This window comes from Geotrypetes seraphini, chromosome 5, assembly GCF_902459505.1.
Source record: "Geotrypetes seraphini chromosome 5, aGeoSer1.1, whole genome shotgun sequence".
NCBI classification, from domain to species: Eukaryota; Metazoa; Chordata; class Amphibia; order Gymnophiona; family Dermophiidae; genus Geotrypetes; species Geotrypetes seraphini.
The window spans coordinates 113180164-113199040 of NC_047088.1; the positions used below are offsets into that span (position 1 = coordinate 113180164).

General features: G+C 43.2%; 1 protein-coding gene across 1 annotated transcript in view; it reads left to right on the plus strand.

The window, feature by feature from the left end:
* The window catches only part of COL18A1 (collagen type XVIII alpha 1 chain), a 585697-nt gene that overhangs the window by 137364 nt on the left and 429456 nt on the right, over positions 1-18877 (plus strand). Inside the window, exons 4-5 of the mRNA XM_033945055.1 lie at positions 19-75; positions 18032-18173. Of these exons, the coding sequence (XP_033800946.1) occupies positions 19-75; positions 18032-18173 (199 nt within the window). The remainder of the gene's footprint in view (positions 1-18; positions 76-18031; positions 18174-18877) is intronic.

Genomic DNA, 18877 nt, shown 5'->3' on the forward strand with positions numbered 1-18877 from the left:
CTTTCTCTCTCATGATAGGTATCTGGAGATTTTGGAAGTGGCCAGAAAGTAAAAGACGAGCATGATAGAAGTGTGGTAAATATAACATGTGTCCATCTTCACTCTACACAAATTTATCACATTTATGCTCTTCTACACACATGCATCCAGATCTCAAGTTGGACTCTGTTCTTCTGTACACATTCACTCTAGTGCTTTCCTTTCATATGAATAAAATCCTACATCTTTTCCCTGCTTACGTAGAGGTACAACAGGTTTATGCCTACAACAATTGGAATTGGCTGCTCCAGAGGACATTCCAAATCTTCATATGGCATTGCACGAATCTACATTTCATCTCATAACAACAAATTATGATGCTTATGATATGACCTCTCGGGTTTTTGCAGTAGCCATTGCAGCATGTTGTATAGCTTGGCTCAAGGCTTCGGACCTTCGGGTAGATCTTCATGACAGATTGGCAGATGCTCCCTGTCTAGGAGATAGCTTGTTTGGAGAAAAAGTGAAGGCTACAGTGTCATAACTCATGGAAGACTCCACAGCCATGTGTGAACTCTCCGCACTTACTGTAGATATCTTATTCAACCATCTTATCGCAAATCATATCATCAACAATTTTTTCAACAGTATTATCCTCACAGATGTGTTCTTATCTTGTGTCAGTTCCTCTGAGGACCCAGAAACAACGTCCAAGCTACCCCACATCCAGCTACCCAACTTCCTCCTGTAGAAAGATTTACGGTCCACAAATCAGTTACATAAACAAATACGTGCCTGTTAGTTTCTAGGGAAGACTATAATCTCATCCCGGTTCAGCTTTCTTGCCTATTTACATGACCAGACCAAGGCTAATGAGAAATACTTTTATTATGAAAATAGAAAAATATAATTCACAAACCAGCAGCAATATCTAAATATTGTTCACAAAATATCCGATTACATGTATGAAACTCAGTACATAATTATCACAACACACTTGCTAGATAACTAAGTAAAACTAATTCTTACACACACTAAACAATTCCTTATAATAACAATCCCTGATTAGCAGCAATCTATTACAATTATCACCACGGGTAGCTTTACAAGCCTTATCCTATATCACAATCGGATGCATTTATCTAACCCCAGCTGATAAGATAGTAAGTTCCTTATCCTTGTCTTCACCATCCAATTAGGCTTTGGCACAAAATTAGGTGAAATGGAAAACGTCTCCTCAGCTTAGCAGATATAGAAATCCTTTGGTTACAGGAACAAGTGTTCGTCAGCCACTGGTAAAGCTGTAATTTATTGGCAGCAAAGGTTTCCTTGAGGTGATGGAATTCAGATCTGTTTAAGGTCCGATTCACTCTCTCTCAGGCAGAGAGTCGCACGAGGTAACTGTTCAGGTCTTAATTATTATAAAAGAGAGGTGCGTGGAGAATACCTGTGATGAGATGTGAGTTCACCCACAACTTAGTACAGACTAATTATAATTAGCACCTTTTCCTTTGATCTCGTCAGATGACTTCCTCGGACCAATCTAGAAACAGAACTTAGATGAATAGCCTTTCTGTATAAAGTCTCATACAGGCTGGGAGACACAGGCGCCTTTCGATAGATAAGCACAGCATAGGAGTATAACTCCCCCAAGATTCACACAGTCTAAGCATGAAGGCATAGGTGGATGTCCTTGACCAGCATACCATTTTGGTACATACCCAGAATGCATCAGGCAGAAACAGCAAAGATGTGTTCTTCTTTCTCTTCTTGCAAGGTTCATGCTGGAAAGATTTCTTGCAGACAATGGTTCAGGCTTGATGATGTCAGAGAGGCCTAACCTTCAGGTGCAAATAAGGAAACACCCCTACACTCCGCTTAAGCAAACTCCTACTTTTTGACCCGCTACCCGAAGGGAGTGTGTGTGTGGGGGGGCTAACCAGTTTCTTCCCAGCATGGACAAGCATCACAACAGACTCTTGAGTTCTCAGGATAATTTCCTCCTTTCCCCACACAAATTATACCTCATTAGCCTGTGCATATATGAACATCAGATCAATAGGCACAAAGGCAGACCTAATAAAGGACTGGATAGTTAAAGAACAGTTAAGTTGCTTATTCCTAGCTGAAACCTGGCTAACCTCTGACTCAGACCCCTGCCCTAAGGGATACAAAATAGAGTTGGTCTGCCGAGAAAAAAAGCGAGGAGGAGGTCTAGCCATCCTACTCAAAAACAACATCAACATAAAGATTCTAGACAAACATTCCACCCCCCATTTGGATCTTCTAGCCTGCCAACTATCCGACAATTCACTCATAGGTACCCTGATCTGCATTCTTTGTTACATAACAGCAGGAAAATGGAATGCAAACAAACAAGCACTCGAAGAATTCATTTACCAGAACTCTCTAACATCACCTCATAACCTACTTCTTGGAGACAGAAACCTCCACCTAGAAGACCACACCTCCAAACAAGTAGAAAATATACTCTCATACCTCAAAGCACTGACCTACCAGATCCTCAATCCCCAACCCACACACGAAAAAGGCCACCAAATAGATATCGCTGCATACATTACCCAACACCCTCACAATCCTGAAATCCACATCTCAAACGGGGCCTGGCATCCCTCCCTCTGGTAAGATCACTACAAATACATCTTTAACATCAACTGGGTTCAACGCAATAACAAACAACATCCCCTCAAAATCCCCTTCAAAACACACCACAAAATTGAACCCACCACATTCTGGGATAAAGCAGACCCCGCAATCGCTACCATAGCCCCCAACGAATTCATATCCCAATGGCGAACCTTAAGCGAAACCATCCTGAATGAGCTCGCTCCAGAAAATTCAAAACTCAGAATCTGCAGACCGTCAGACAAATGGTTTGACACCGAACTTCTCCAATTAAAAAAGCACTGCAGACAACTAGAAAGAGAATGGAAAAAAAAGAACCTAGAACATACCAAAATAGCATGGAGAAGCCAAATCAAACAATACAAGAACAAACTCAGGGAAAAACAGAAAGCCTACTACTCCAAAATGGTAGGCATGGAAACTTTAGACACAAAAAAGCTATTCAGTCTAGTAAAGAACCTCACTGATACCAAACCTTTCCTAGCCACACAAGGAAGCCATCCACCGACAGCCATCCAACTTGCAGACCACTTCAAAAACAAGATCACCAAGATCAGAACTACCTTCAAAAATACACACATCCACCTCAACGAGATAACTACAAACCCTTCAATAGGAGAAGCCATTGCTGCAGACAGAAGCTGGACCAACTTCCCAGTAGTACATTGGTCTTATATGAAGCGACTCTACAAGAAATACAGCCAAGCATCATGCGACCTAAATAACTGCCCCACCTACCTGATGTCAAACGCCTCCATCACATTCAGAGCTAGCCTCATGCAATGGATACAAACCACATTAATGGAAGGACAATTCCCACAGGAACTAGGAGAGATCATAATCACCCCAATTGTGAAGGATCACAAAGGCCCAATAGACAACCCCTCCAACTACAGACCCATCGCTTCAAAACCAATATACATTAAAATAATAGAAGGTCTAGTTGTACAATTCCTCACTAACTATCTGGAAGATCATTACATACTTCACCCCTCACAATCAGGATTTCGAACCAACCACAGCACAGAGACACTACTAGTAACCCTACTAGACACAGCTCAACAGCATATTAGCAAAGGCAAAAAGATGCTGATAATCCAACTTGATCTCTCTGCAGCATTTGACCTGGTCGACCACTCCATACTGCTACAGATACTTGACACCATTGGGATCTCAGGCAAGGTTTACAATTGGTTCCAAGGATTCCTCAAATCAAGAACCTACTGAGTAAAGTTCAACGATATCAAATCAGAACCATTGTCCAACCCCTGCGGAGTTCCACAAGGATCACCACTATCACCTACGCTCTTCAACCTCTTTATCTCCTCCCTTGGAACCACTTTAGACAACTTAAATGTTACATCCTTCAGCTACGCAGATGACATCACCATAATCCTCCCCTTTGACCCACCAGAGCTCACCTCAACAGTAAAACTGGAAAAAAACACTAGATGCAGTGGAAAAATGGATGGTAGACCACAAACTGAAGCTAAACTCAGATAAAACAAAAATCCTTCTGCTCGAAAAGGCCAAAACCCTCACCATCACAGAATTGGAAATTAAGAACACCAAATACCCAATACAGCCCAAACTTAAACTCCTAGGAGTAACGATAGACAGATGCTGCACAATGCACGCCCCAAATCAATAAGACAACCCAGAAAGCTTTTTTAATTATGAGAAATCTACATACAATAAGAAAATTCTTCGACCCAGAGCAATTCAGGCTAATTGTCCAATCCCTAGTCTTAGGTCTACTGTACAATTGCAGTTCCCTCTATCTACCTTGCACTGCCAACATGCTAAAACAACTTCAGTCTATACAAAACACCGCTCTCAGACTGATCTACTCTCTGAGAAAATATGACCACATCACCACTGCCTTCCTAGACTCTCACTGGCTACCAATACAAGCACGAATTCAATTCAAATTCTACTGTCTATTATTCAGAGCATTAAACGGCTCTGACTCCTCCTACCTAAACAACCGCCTAAATCAGATCCTCACCACAAGACAAAGAAGAACCCTGACTCCATTTGCCTACCCTCCGCTCAAAGGCACTCAGCGCAAGAAGATGTTTGACAACCTTCTTGCAACGCAAGCAGCAAAACTTGACCATTCCATCTCCAATCTGCTGACGGCAACGGGCGACTTCAAAACATTTCGAAAAGAAATCAAAACCCTGCTATTTAAAAAATTTATCCAGATACCTTAATCCTCCCCCTCTTCCTTTTCCTCCCTGGTAAATTCCCCTCCCAAAGCCTCCACTTTGGTAATCTCTTCCTCCTCAAAATACCAACCTAAAATACAGATCCCTAAAATGTAATGTAATCTTATTTGTAACTTATTTGTAATATTACCTAGAAATGTCCAGTCATTTTACTATCCAATTTGCAAGTTCTCCTGGAAATTATCCAGCTATCTTACCTCTTTCGTAACCAAAAAACAATTGTAACATTACTAGAAATGTCCAGTTAGCTCTTTTGTAATCCGCCTTGAACTGCAAGGTATAGGCGGAATAGAAGTCACTAATGTAATGTAATGTAATACTCCCTCAATTTTCTTTCAATCCAACCTCAATTTCACCTTCTGCCTCCATCCAAATTCCATATCACCATATTCCTCAAACAATAAAGGAAATTTCTCTACTGCTCCAAAACAATGCCATAGAGGAAGTCCCAGAACAGCAACACTACTAAGGTTTCTATTCAAGATCTTTCCTCATTCCCAAGAAAATTCACGATCTCTATCTTAACTTGGATCTTCGCCCTTTGAATATTTTTTTCAAGAGGGAAAAATTTCACATGATTTCACTTCCAGCAAGTCTTCCTCTTCTCAGACAACACGACTGGTTAGCTGCCCTAGATCTCAAAGATGCTTACACTCACATCCCTATTCATCTTTCCAATTGGAAATTCCTCAGATTTCAATTCCTCAACAAGCATTTATCAGTACAAAGTTCTCAAAGTTCTACCCTTCGGCCTGTCCTCCTTTCCGCGTGTATTCACAAAGTGTCTAGTGGTTGTGACAGCCGATCTCAGAAAGCACCACTACATGGTAATTCCTTACCTGGACGACTGGCTCCTTGTAGCGCATACCAGGGAACAGTTGCTTCTTACCATTCCAATCACAATGCACACTCTACAACAGCTGGGGTTCATAATCAATTTTGAAAAATACAACTTCCAGCCGACCCACAGTCTCAAGTATATTGGAGCTTGCTTGGACCACGGGCAGCTGCAGGGATCGCTATAACACCAGCGAATCTGCAGGCTGCCCTATTAGCCTAAAGGAGGTAAGAGCTGAGGGAGGCCTTTCTGACCGATCCTCCCACTTCAAGCAGGAGCAGCAGCGGATGGCCAGCAAGAGGCAGCACTGCAGCTCCTGCTTTAGGAAGGCATGGGGGAAGGGTCGGCCATTGAATCAGGAGGCCAATTTTTTAAATTTTTTTTTTAAATTGAATTGATTCGAATCGATTTGCCTGATTCGAATTGGTGAATCAATTCGAATCGGGCAGGACTACTCCGGACTCATGGTCTGTGGTCAGACAAAAGGACCCATTTTCATATCAATCTTCTAGAACTTCAAGCAATTTATTATGCACTTGGAGCGTTCACTCCTTGGAATCGCAATACACGACTCTTGATTCAAACCAACCAAATGGTCATGTTCTATCTGAACAAACAAGGGTTCTAAGGGTCCTTACCCCTCTGCAGAGAAGCCTACCGTTTATGGACTCTGGCTCTCTCTTTCTACAGAAATACAAGCGCTATACATTCCAGGGAAAATGAACATCATTGCTGACTCCCTAAGCTGAAAGCTAGATCCTCACAAGTGGGCTTTGAACCCAGAGGTAGTACGCAACATTTTTCACCAATAGAGTACTCCCGTGGTAAATCTGTTCACTTCGGTAACCAATGCTCAATGTACCCAGTATTGCTTTCTAAGACCTGCTCCTCATGCAGTCGCCAAAGATGCGTTTTTCATTCCATGGAATCTCTCTCTACGCTAAGCTTTCCCACCAATTCTGTTAATCTCCAAGGTTTTTCAAAAGAACCTCAGTGACAAAGCCGAGCTGATTCTCATTGCACTTTGCTGGCCCAGACAGATCTAGTATCTGATACTGCTTGACCTTCCATTAGGGGATCACCCCTCTCTTCTCTCCCAGCAGAACAGTTCCTGTTGCAGCCTCAATCTCACAGCATGGAAATTGAACAGACAATTCTTGCGGAACTCCCAGTATCTTCACCAGTAAAGGAAGTTCTCCTGGTAGGAAGCTCTCCTGGTAGCACAGCGACCATCTGCCAGAAAGTCTTATCAGTTAAAATGGAAGCGTTTTTCTATATGGACATAGCTAAAGATCTGTTCCATTGTCCGATTGACTACCTTTTAACCTATAGATAGACAAGGGCGAGCTGGTCGACATTGTATATCTGGATTTTGAGAAGGTGTTCGACAAGGTCCTGCATGAATGACTACTTCGAAAAGTTGTGAGCCATGGAATCGAGGGTGAAATACTCATGTGGATATAAACTGGTTGGCGGATAGGAAACAGAGTGGGGGCAAATGGACAGTACTTGGACTAGAAAAGCATCATGAGTGGAATGCCGCAGGGTTTGGTGCTTGGACCCATGCTCTTCAACATATTTATAAATGACCTGGAAATTGGTACAATGAGTGACGTGATTACATTTGCGGACCATACGAAGTTATTCAGAGTAGTGAAGACGTAGGAGGAGTGCGAAGACCTGCAACATGACATAAACACGCTCGAGAAATGGGCCGCGACATAGCAAATGAGGTTTAATGTGGATAAGTTTAAAGTGATGCATGTCGGTAACAAAAATCTTATACACGACTACAGGATGTCCGGTGCGGTATTTGGAGAGATCCCCCAGGAAAGAGACTTGGTTATACTGATCGACAAGTCGATGAAGCCATCGGTGGCGAAAAGGGTGAACAGAATGCTGGGAATGATTACGAAGGGATCACAAACAGATCGGAGAAGGTTATGCTGCTGTACCGGGCCATGATACGCCCTCAGCTGGAATACTGCGTCCAGCACAGGTCGCCGTACATGAAGAAGGACATGGTACTACTCAAAAGGATCCAGAGAAGAGCGACTAAAATGGTTAAGGGGCTGGAGAAGTTGCCATACTGCGAGAGGTTAGAGAAACTAGGCCTCTTCTCCCTTGAAAAGAGGAGGCTAAGAGGGGACATGATCGAAACATTCAAGAGACTGAAGGGAATAGACTTAGTAGATAGAGACAGGTTGTTAACCTTCTCCAAGATAGGGAGAACGAGAGGGCACTCTCTGAAGTTAAAAGGGGATAGATTCCGTACAAACGTAAGGAAGTTCTTCTTCATCCAGAGAGGGGTGAAACACTGGAATGCTCTTCTGGAGGCTGTTTTAGGGGAAAACACCCTCCAGGGATTCAAGTCAAAGTTAGACAAGTTCCTGCTGAACCGGAACATACACAGGTAGGGCTGGTCTCAGTTAGGGCACTGGTCTTTGACCTAGAGGCCATTGCAAGAGCGGACTGCTGGGCACGATGGACCACTGGTCTGACCCAGCAGCGGTAATTTTTATGTTTTTATGTTCTTATTACACTTATCAGATTCAGGTCTCAAGTCCAACTCTGTGCGACTCTATTTGTTACAGGAAAACAGGAGATGCCAACTTCCCAAAAACTTGTAAAGTGGAGAACAAACAGCAAAGGAGACTTTGGTGTTCAATGCCTTTTATTTGAATTTTAAGACTCAACACGATCGTGTTTTGGCCCAAAAGGGCCTGCCTCAGGAGTCTAAATAAACAATAGTATTAGAAAAAAATAAATATTTATAGAAATAAAACAATTAGATCAATTAAAAACATACATCTCAAAAATAATTAATGAATGTAATGAATATAAACAATAAGAGGTCCTATGTCTTGCACACTTTGTAAAACAATCACAAAATGATAAAAAATACTCAAATCATCCTATATAATAAAACCCTAGAGCGCGCATGAGCTCTTGAAATTTCGTGATCCCTGCCGCTGTGATTTCTGATCCGTGGCCGCGTTCCATTTTAGAACGCGGAGGCAGGGATCACTCTAGCCACTCCCTTCCTCCCGCCCTCACTCACCAACCACTGGTGGAAGCGCAGGCAAGCTTGGTCCCGATTGGTGCTGGCGGCGGCTGCCGGAAGGAGGGCTTCGTGGAGCGCCGCTGCACGCCAACACCTCACAGTCTCCTGAGCCGCGTCCTCGCCACCCCAATTACCGGCGTTCAGTCTTCACGCTTCCGCAACGCAGGGTAAGGGAACCGAGTCATTGGGGGTTGGGCTGGGAGGGAAGAGAAGCAGTCTGCCTTGGGTTTTTCAAGGCCTGGCTTCTTCGGGCAGCAGCAGCGTTTACAATTCGCTGCTGTTGCCACTGCTGTTGCCTACTTTCTGTTTCAGGAAGATGACCCGACAGAGAGGAAGACCTGAAGCCGGCAACAGCAATGAATTGTGAATGCTGCTGCTGCTTCCCGATGAAGTTCAAGGAGGAAAGGGAGCAGAGGGGGAGAGAATGGCTTGGAGGGAAGAAGAGATGGCAGGGCATGGAGGGAAGGAGGAATGTATGCCAGACCAATGGAAAAGGAAGGGGGAAAGGAAGGAGGAGATGCTATATGGAACAGAGAGAGAGAGAGAGAGAGAGGGCGGACACTGGATGGAAAGAGAAGAGAGGGCAGTGAATGGAAGGGGCAAGACAGAGGATGAACAGTAGATAGAAGGGGTAGAGAGAGGGAGACAGACACTGAATGGAAGTCTGAGGGACAGGGGGAGCAGACGGAAGGAAGTGGGGAAGAGAAAGAAAAAAGGGCACATGCAGGATTGAGGGAAGAGGATTGAGTTAGAAATAAAGATAGACAGACAGGGGGCCAGGGAGAGACAGACAGAAAGAATGACAGACAGACAGCATCCAAAGAGAGAGAGACAAATAAAAAAAAACCCCAGACAGACATGTACTCTAGCACCCGTTAATGTAATGGGCTTAAACACTAGTATATATATATATATAAACATACACACATAAAAAGTGAAAGTATCATTTCAAGTCATAATGTAAACGTATGATGTAACCTTAGAAATGCACCGAAATAAAAATGCATAGACATCTAAACACTAAAAACACATAAATCATACTTTATTTAAATGATAAATATATTAAAAGGGACAATTAACACATATAAGTGTACATAAGAACATAAGCAATGCCTCCGCTGGGTCAGACCTGAGGTCCATTGTGCCCAGCAGTCCACTCACGTGGGGGCCCAACAGGTCCAGGACCTGTGCAGTAATCCTCTATCTATACCCCTCTATCCCTTTTTCCATCAGGAAATTGTCCAATCCTTTCTTAAACCCCAGTAACGTACTCTGCCCTATTAGAAACATAGAAAATGACGGCAGAAAAGGGCCACGGCCCATCTAGTCTGCCCATTCAATGACCCACCCCCTAACTTCCTCCATGAAGAGATCCCACATGCCAATCCCATTTTTTCTTGAAATCTGGCACGCTGCTGGCCTTAATTACTTGTAGTGAAAGATTATTCCAGCGATCAACCACCCTTTCGGTGAAGAAATATTTTCTGGTATCGCCATGAAATTTCCCACCCCTGATTTTCAATGGATGCCCTCTTGTTGCTGAGGGTCCTTTAAGAGAAAAGTTATCTTCTTCCACCTCGATACGGCCCGTGACATATTTGAACGTCTCGATCATGTCTCCCCTCTCTCTGCGTTTCTCGAGTGAGTATAGCTGCAACTTACCCAGCCGTTCCTCATACGGGAGATCCCTGAGACCTGAGACCATCCTGGTGGCCATTCGCTGGACCGACTCGACTCTCAGCACATCTTTTTGGTAATGTGGTCTCCAGAATTGTACACAGTATTCCAGATGGGGTCTCACCATGGATCTGTACAAAGGCATTATGACCTCTGGCTTACGGCTGACGAAACTTCTACGGATACAACCCATTATCTGTCTAGCCTTGGATGAAGCTTTCTCTACTTGATTGGCAGCGCATTCCAGGTGTCCACCACACATTGGGTAAAGAAGAACTTCCTAGCATTCGTTTTGAATCTGTCTCCTTTCAACTTTTCCGAATGCCCTCTTGTTCTTTTATTTTTTTTGAAAGTTTGAAGAATCTGTCCCTCTCTACTCTCTCTATGCCCTTCATGATCTTGTAAGTCTATCATATTCCCCTCTAAGTCTCCTCTTCTCCAGGGAAAAGAGACCCAGTTTCTCCAATCTCTCAGCGTATGAGAGGTTTTCCATCCCTTTTATCAGACGTGTTGCTCTCCTCTGAACCCTCTCGAGTAATGCCATATCCTTCTTAAGGTACGGCGACCAATATTGGACGCAGTATTCCAGATGCGGGCGCATCATCGCCCGATACAAAGGCAGGATAACTTCTTTCATTCTGGTTGTAATACCCTTCTTGATTATACCTAGCATTCTATTCGCTCTCTTAGCGCTATTATAAAGCTATTTGATTTATTTAACCAAGAGCGTACCTGGATTCAAAATGTTGATAACTACGCTTTCCTTCTGTGTCAAAATTTTAAACCATGAATAATAGCTTCTAATAGGAAAAAAGAAAAGGAAGAATAAAAGATATACCTTCTTCCTCCACTTTGTGCACCACCATCGCCCTGGGACCTCAATATGGTTTTGGAACATTTGAACTGCTGGGTTCTGCTACACTACCTTTCCTTATATGTAAAAAAGCATTTCAAGTAGCTCTTACTTCAGCAAGACAGTTTAGCAAGTTACAAGCGTTAGTCATCTATGCTCCATACCTTCAATTTTTTCCTACTAAAGTGCTGCTGTGCACTCATCCCAAGTTTCTTCAAAAAGTTACAACCAGTTTCCATATTAATCTATAGTCTTACTATCGTTTCTCCCCCCTCCTCATTCTTTGTTTGCGGAACAAAGTCTTCATACACTGGATTGCAGGAGGACACTGCTGTTTTATCTGGACAAAACTGCAACTCTCCAGAAGACTAATCAGCTTTTTGTCTCCTCAACCGCGCCGAGCTCTATGACCATGGAGATGGTGCGGTATACAAACCTAAGATTTAGTTTAGTTTAGTTTAGTTTACTCTAGAGCAGTGATGGCTAACCTTTTTGAGCCCGAGTGCCCAAACTGCCGCACAAAACCAAAGAATTTCCTCAAAGTGCCAGCACGTCAATTAAACCTTAATAACAAGATTTTAGTATCTAAAAACTCTTTATAAAGTTGCCTGAACTATGTAACATCATTTTTAAAGGTTGGAATCTTTGTATTGTCAGAGAATCAATTTGATTCACAATCCTTTGGTTTTCATTTAAATTTATTGGCAATTTATAATGTTTTAATGATTTCATTCAATTTAATGAATTTAGGAAGAATTTGATTCAGTTACACAATATATTTTAAATGTATTATTCACATAACATGTCAAATGTATCCTGAGTAAAAAAAAAGATAAACTTCTTAAAACTGTTAACTGTGTCAAGACTCGGTGTGTATTCCCAAAGAGTCTATACGTTTTTTTGTAAAATTTACAATCAAATTAGAAAATAGTTAAATCATTACATTTTTAATAATATGATGTAAAGAAAACAAAAGAGCTTTCAATTAAACCAACCGTTTTTATTGGAAATTCCAGATTGGAATACAACAGGGCCATGTAAAGTCCCTTTTTTAAATAACATCTTTAAATAATATTTAAATAACTTAGAAAGTGTCTTAACTGCAAACTGAAAACACTGCTTCATGTAAACATATGCATTGAGCATGCTCTGAAAAAAATTAATGTGATTTTTGTTGTTGCATGCATGCTGATAACTTGTCAATCCTTGGCTCATAGTGCGTTAATTTCAGAGCAACACATGCAGCACTCATGTCATCCGTTAATCTGTTTCTAGCATCAGATTTTATATGATTCAAAGCCGAAAACAGCTGCTCACAAGCATAGGATGACCCAAACAAAGTAAGAAGAGCAATCCCAAGTGCTTTCATGGACTTAAAATTGTCTGGCAGAGAATTCCACGATTTTAGGATTTCATTTTCAGAACTGCTAGCTGTGATTTCATTTGTCACCCTTTCACACTCAATACGTTCAAGAGCCGCACGCAGGTCATTGAATTTACTTTTCCAGATAGAGCTTTCTTGAAATTCCAGTAGCTCCATTTCCAAATTTTGAATATCCAACCACTGTAAGCAGGAAAGATCAAGATCTTCAAATGTGGACTTTTCTGGGGAAGTTATAAATGAAAGGGTTGTCTCCATCTTACGGAACTGAGAAAATCTTTTACTAAAATTCTCCTTTGCTTCGGCTACAATGGTGGAATATGCTTTGTGGATTTCCTGGTGTTTTTTATGACTGTCCACAAATGTTGTAGAATTATCCAAATGTATTTTTAGGTTGGGAAAATATTTTAGCTGTCCACTCTCAAGGTCTTTTTCAAAAACATGCAGTTTTCTCTCAAAAGCTTTGATGTCACTAAACATGCTTTCTGCTGTTTTTCCATGCCTTGTAATTTTTTGTTTAGTACATTAAAGTGGTTAGTAAAATCTGTAAAGAACATGAGGTTGGTAAGCCAGGCCATGTTGGTGAGTTGAGGATAGTCTTCCCCCTTTTCGTTCATAAATAGCCTAACTTCTTCCAAGCAGGCCACAAATCTCTCTAACACTCGTCCTCTGCTCAGCCACCGGACATTATTGTACATCAGTAAAGTGTTATATTGTGCCTGAACCTCATCAAGAAGGGCTTGAAATTGTCGAAAATTAAGAGCACGCACCATGATGAAGTTCACCATTTTTGTTACATCTTTGAGGACATCGTCAAGTTTTTTGCTGCTTTCTTTGGCGCAGAGAGCCTCTTGATGTATTATGCAGTGAAATTGAATCAGTGGATGTTTTGCTTCCTTAGCAAAGAAATGAATGAATCCTGATGTTGTCCCCACCATGCTAGGTGCTCCTTCGCTAGTAACTGAAACTACTTTTTCTGGACTTATGTCTAGTGATGAAAAAGCCTCCATCACAGCATTGTGGATATCTATCCCTTGTGTTCTTCCAGGCAAAGACAGCAGTTTTACAATCTCTTCTCTCATGATGTCACCAGTAGCGTAACGCAAAATGAGCGCTAGTCTTGCATGCATATCTGTACTTTCATCCAAGCACATGGAGTAGAAGGGTGCTTTTTGTAAGTCGCAAGTAAGCTGTTGACTAACATCAGCAGCCATTCGCAGAACCCTATCTTTTGTAGCATTTCTGCTTAGCGGCATCTCAGAGATGCGCTGCACAATTTTATCCTTGTTTTGGAAATCATGGAAGAGTGAATTACTCCCAGCCAAAATTGCCTTTTTGATAAAATCTCCATCAGAGAGGGGCTTACCATGTTTTACCATGCACAGTGAAATTTGAAAGCTGGCAACTGTAAGATGATTAGTTTTTGAAAGATAGTTGCTAAAACTAAGAGACTGGGAGTGATATTTCTTTAATTTTCCTACAAGGAACTCTTTTCTTTGAGCTAAACCAAGTTCAGCAACACTGTTATGGTTGGTCTCAAAGTGACGTTTGACACTTGATGTGCGAGACACAACACTTTCATTACACATAATACACAATGCTTTCCCACTGCGTTCAATCACTCCATATGTACTCTGTCCAGGCCTCTTGGAATGATCTTTCACTATCTGTTTTTGCTTTTTTTGCTGTACTCATTTTCTTTGTTCAAGACTTCAAGTCTACAAAAAGATAAAATTTGTATAATAAAAAAAATCTAATGAAGTGCTGTATACAAATCCGTCCACATAAAAAAATATGTGATTGGGGAATTTTACTAATTGTAGACATCCGTTTTGGTCAAAAAATATACTGTCCGGGTGAAAACCGGACTTGTGCAACCTGAGTGTATGGGAAAAGGTTTTTTATTTTTCATTATTGGAGCCTTTGTTATTTTATTATGATGTTTACAAAAGCACTGTGAAGGGCCACATATACACTTTACTGTTTTTTGCTATATTGAGTTTTCCATAAGGTACAGCGCAGAGGATTAGTGTGTTGGTTGTTCACAGAGAGCCCAGCCCTCCTCTCAGCTTACTGAACTTCTCTATGCAATCATCATAAGCAGCTTTTTTATTTCCTCGATTTAGCATGTCCCCCATGGAAGATACAGAGGTTTTTACAGAGGAGCACATTATTAGACACATTAACTTCCCCCTATATCCTCACCTCTCTAGCATGGGAGCACTAGGAACTGTTCCTGATTACAGATGTCACATGTGGAGTCACACTACAGCCTCACTAAGTTCCTGTGACAGACTCAGTGTGAAGCTTCTCTTCCTCCCCCCAATTCCCCCTCACACACTGCCTGGCTCATAGGATACTAAGGGGAAGACAGGCAGGCTAAACATCCACTCACAGGACTGCAGCCAGCACAGGAGGATGGGCCGCGGCCCACCGGGACAATGCCCAGTCCTCCCAATGGCCAGTCCGGCCCTGATGCCAGGTGAGCTGCAAAGCAGACACCGGCACACTCGCCTCCCGCCGTGCTGCATATCTTAATTGCGGACTAGAGAGTTGCGCGGCGACAGAAATCCCACCCATCCCCACCCGTCCCCGCCAAAGTCTCACCCGTCCCCGTGAGGAATCCCACCCGTCCCCGTGAGGAATCCCTCCATCCCCACCCGTCCCCGCGAGGAATGTCCTCCGTCCCCGCCCGTCCCCGTGAGGAATCCCCTCCGTCCCCGCCCGTCCCTATAAACTTCAGAAATAGTTATTTCATTTAATTATGCTACTGAATTAAAGGCTCTGGTAGAAACCCGTTTACAAATAAGCAAAAAGACTTTATTAATTTGGAAATATTAATTGGGAAGAATACACACTTTGTAAACGGGTTTCTACCAGAGCCTCTTTTGTTTATAAATTTTTATCAACACAACTAATATACTACTTTATCCTGAAGCAAGAAAAAAAGAAATAGAATTCTTTTCCTACCTTTGTTGCCTGGTTTCTGCTTTCCTCATGTTCTCATTCAGTTCCTTCCATCCACTGTCTCTCTTCCTTCTGCGTCTTCCATTTGCTCTGTTACTGTGCCTCTCCTTTTCTCCCCCCTTCCAAATTGGTCTGGCACCCATCTTCTTCCCTCCGCTCCCCCCATAGTCTGACATCTCTGTCTTCTTCCCTGCCAGCGTCTTCTCCTCACTCTCTCTTCCCCATTTCCTTTCAGTGTCCTTCTCCCCCCCCATCTTCCCCATGTCCTGTCAGCGTCCTTCTCCCCCCTCTGTCTTCCCCATGGCCTTTCAGCATCCTTCTCCCCCCCCCCCCCCGTCTTCCCCATGGCCTTTCAGCGTCCTTCTCCACCCCACCCCCCATCTTTCCCATGTCCTTTCAGCGTCCTTCTCCACCCCTTTGTCTTCCCCATGTGCTTTCAGCGTCCTTCTCCCCCCGTCTTCCCCATGTCCTGTCAGCGTCCTTCTCCCCCTTCTGTCTTCCACAAATGCTTTCAGTGTCCTTCCCCCCCACCCCGTCTTCCCAATGGCCTTTCAGCGTCCTTCTTCACCCCTTTGTCTTCCCCATGTACTTTCAGCGTCCTTCTCCTCCCCCCCGTCTTCCCCATGTCCTGTCAGCGTCCTTCTCCCCCTTCTGTCTTCCACAAATGCTTTCAGTGTCCTTCCCCCCCCCCACCCCGTCTTCCCCATGGCCTTTCAGCGTCCTTCTTCACCCCTTTGTCTTCCCCAGTGCTTTCAGCGTCCTTCTCCCCCCTCCTTCTCTCCCGCCCCGGGTGCAGCACAGCCGGCCAGGTCCCCTTACTTTTGTGGAGCTAACCCGACCCAGTAATTTAGATTCACGGTTAAGGGCAGGGAGGTTTGTCGGACCAGGGCTGTTGTCGGTCGGTCGGGTTAGCTCCACAAAAATAAGGGGACCTGGCCGGCTGTGCTGCACACGGGGCGGGGCGGGGCGGACCGCCCCCCTCCCTTGGTAGCCACTCGAGCTGCGAGGCTACTCCTCCTTACCTACCCTGCCTGCAGTACAGAGCCGAACGGAAGTCTTCCCAACGTCAGCGTAGACGTCGGAGGGAGGGAGGGCTTTGTTTACCGACGTCAGCGCTGGCTTCGGGAAGACTTCCGTTCGGCTCTGTGCTGCAAGCAGAGCAGGTAGGGAGAAAAGCCGCGCGACTTAGTACATCCAGCCCCGCAGGAACCCCGCGACCCTCAGAGGCGTCCCCACGGGATCCCCGCGACCCGTGCAGCTCTCTATTGCGGACCTTCCCGCGTGCCAGTTGCAAGGCCTTCGCATGCCACAGCTGGCACGCATGCCATAGGTTCGCCATCGCTGCTCTAGAGTATCAAATGTGTAAATTCTGTAAAAACACTGATCAGTCCTAGATTTTGTTCCTGTTTCAAATCTGTACTATATTTGATATATTTTTTAAAATCGTTTTATTAAATATATTAATTTTCCAAGTATATGTACATGCCAGCTTTTTTTTTATCCATAAGGAGTGTTATGTGTATAGGAGTAAGTTCACTACTGGCTCCGCCCGTGCCCACAGTTCCATTTCTTTTTTTTTTTCCTACAAATTAAGCCTTGCTTTTTGGGAAAACAGTACAAACATGATTTTCTATACCGAAACCACATATCAGCAAAATATCCCACCAATCACATATACATAGAATTTTACACTGCCTTAAAACAAATCATAAGTAAAATCATAAGAAGTGTCACTTGCTACAACCTGGCAAGGTGCACACCTGGGATACAATTGATACTATATAAAGTACATCTACCTGATGGATTCAGATCATTCAGGGGCAGGATGAGCCAGGCCTGGTTTTTCCTTTGATGCTTTTAGTGGGAATACAACCAGGAATAGTCCAGGTTGTAAAAACCATATGATCTACCAAACTATAGGAGCAGCTTTCAGCTGAAAGCAAGCAAATTGTTAAAGGCTGCAGAGATGCCTAGTCCAAACATGACTGACCAAACCTTACAGAGGCACAGCATGCGTTTATAGCTTATCAAGCTGAGATTGGTAAATGATACTTTAAAAAATTCTTATATAATTTTAAGAATTTGTAGTTTACATGAAAGGTTGCTACCTTTCAACCTGAAGATTATAGGTTCAAGACTGGCTTGCGCATGACTGGTGAGGGTGGAGAGAACTTGCTGAGAAACTTTCAGTGAGATATCTAATGGTAGGATATTTTTGGAAGGCAGGAAAAAAAGATGCCAGTGGCTGAAATAAAAGCCTTCAGTGTGCGCTCTATGTGTAGTTAGTCGAGATTACCTAAATTAATCAATTATCCTTTTATGTACTCAGTCAACTCTATATTTTTATTAACTTTTTTAAAAGGGTGCACTTCAATTCTGTTCTCTTCCTATTCAGGTGACTTCTATGGTATCTAGACTTGCAGAGCAGCCACCTGTCACCAGCCCTCCTACAGCCATGAAGCCTGTAGTAACTGAGGACAAATTAAATGTTGACTTTGGTCCAAGCACTAACAAAATGCCATTTCCAGGCTCTCCAGGTAATCATTGTTCTCTGCTTTTACCTTGTCACCTGTGTACCAGCAAGATCAGCAAATTTGATTTTCAGTGAAGTGTTAGCTATTTCTCCAAAGTTAGTTTTAGTATAAGCTTTCTAAGGAACTCTCTTGTTAAAGCTTAGTGTGTGCTAAATGTTAAGAAGCCCATTTTATACCTGTGGTCTTCTCAGCATATAGCATGTGCTAAGCTTTAGTAGGAGGACATACATTTAAATGATAAGTTTTGGATCTTTGATCATATTAAGAAGTATAGTATACCTTATTTCCCTACATATAGGCCGCCCCCCTGTATAGGTCGCAAAAAATGCCTATACGAGTTTAAAAACTGGTAGATAAGCTGCCCCATTTTAGTAGCTGCGGCTTATCTACCTGTAACTGGGCGGCCTATACAGCATTTTAAAATCAGTCCCCCACCCTCCCTCCCCTTACCTCCCTCATTGATGTTGGCCTCCTTAAATTGCGCCGCCAGTGTTGCAGAGCAGGAACGATTGTTGTGTCTGCAGGCTGGCCCCGCGCTGCTTCCTCTATGGCTTTGCAGTAAGTTCTCGTGGGACTCACCGCCAGAGAGGGAGGTGGAGACGGCCTGCAGACAAAAAAAAATTGCTCTGCGACGATGTCGCGCGATTTGAGGAGGCTGCCACCAGCGAGGGAGGTAAGGGAGGGCGGGGGGATGATTTTAAAATGCT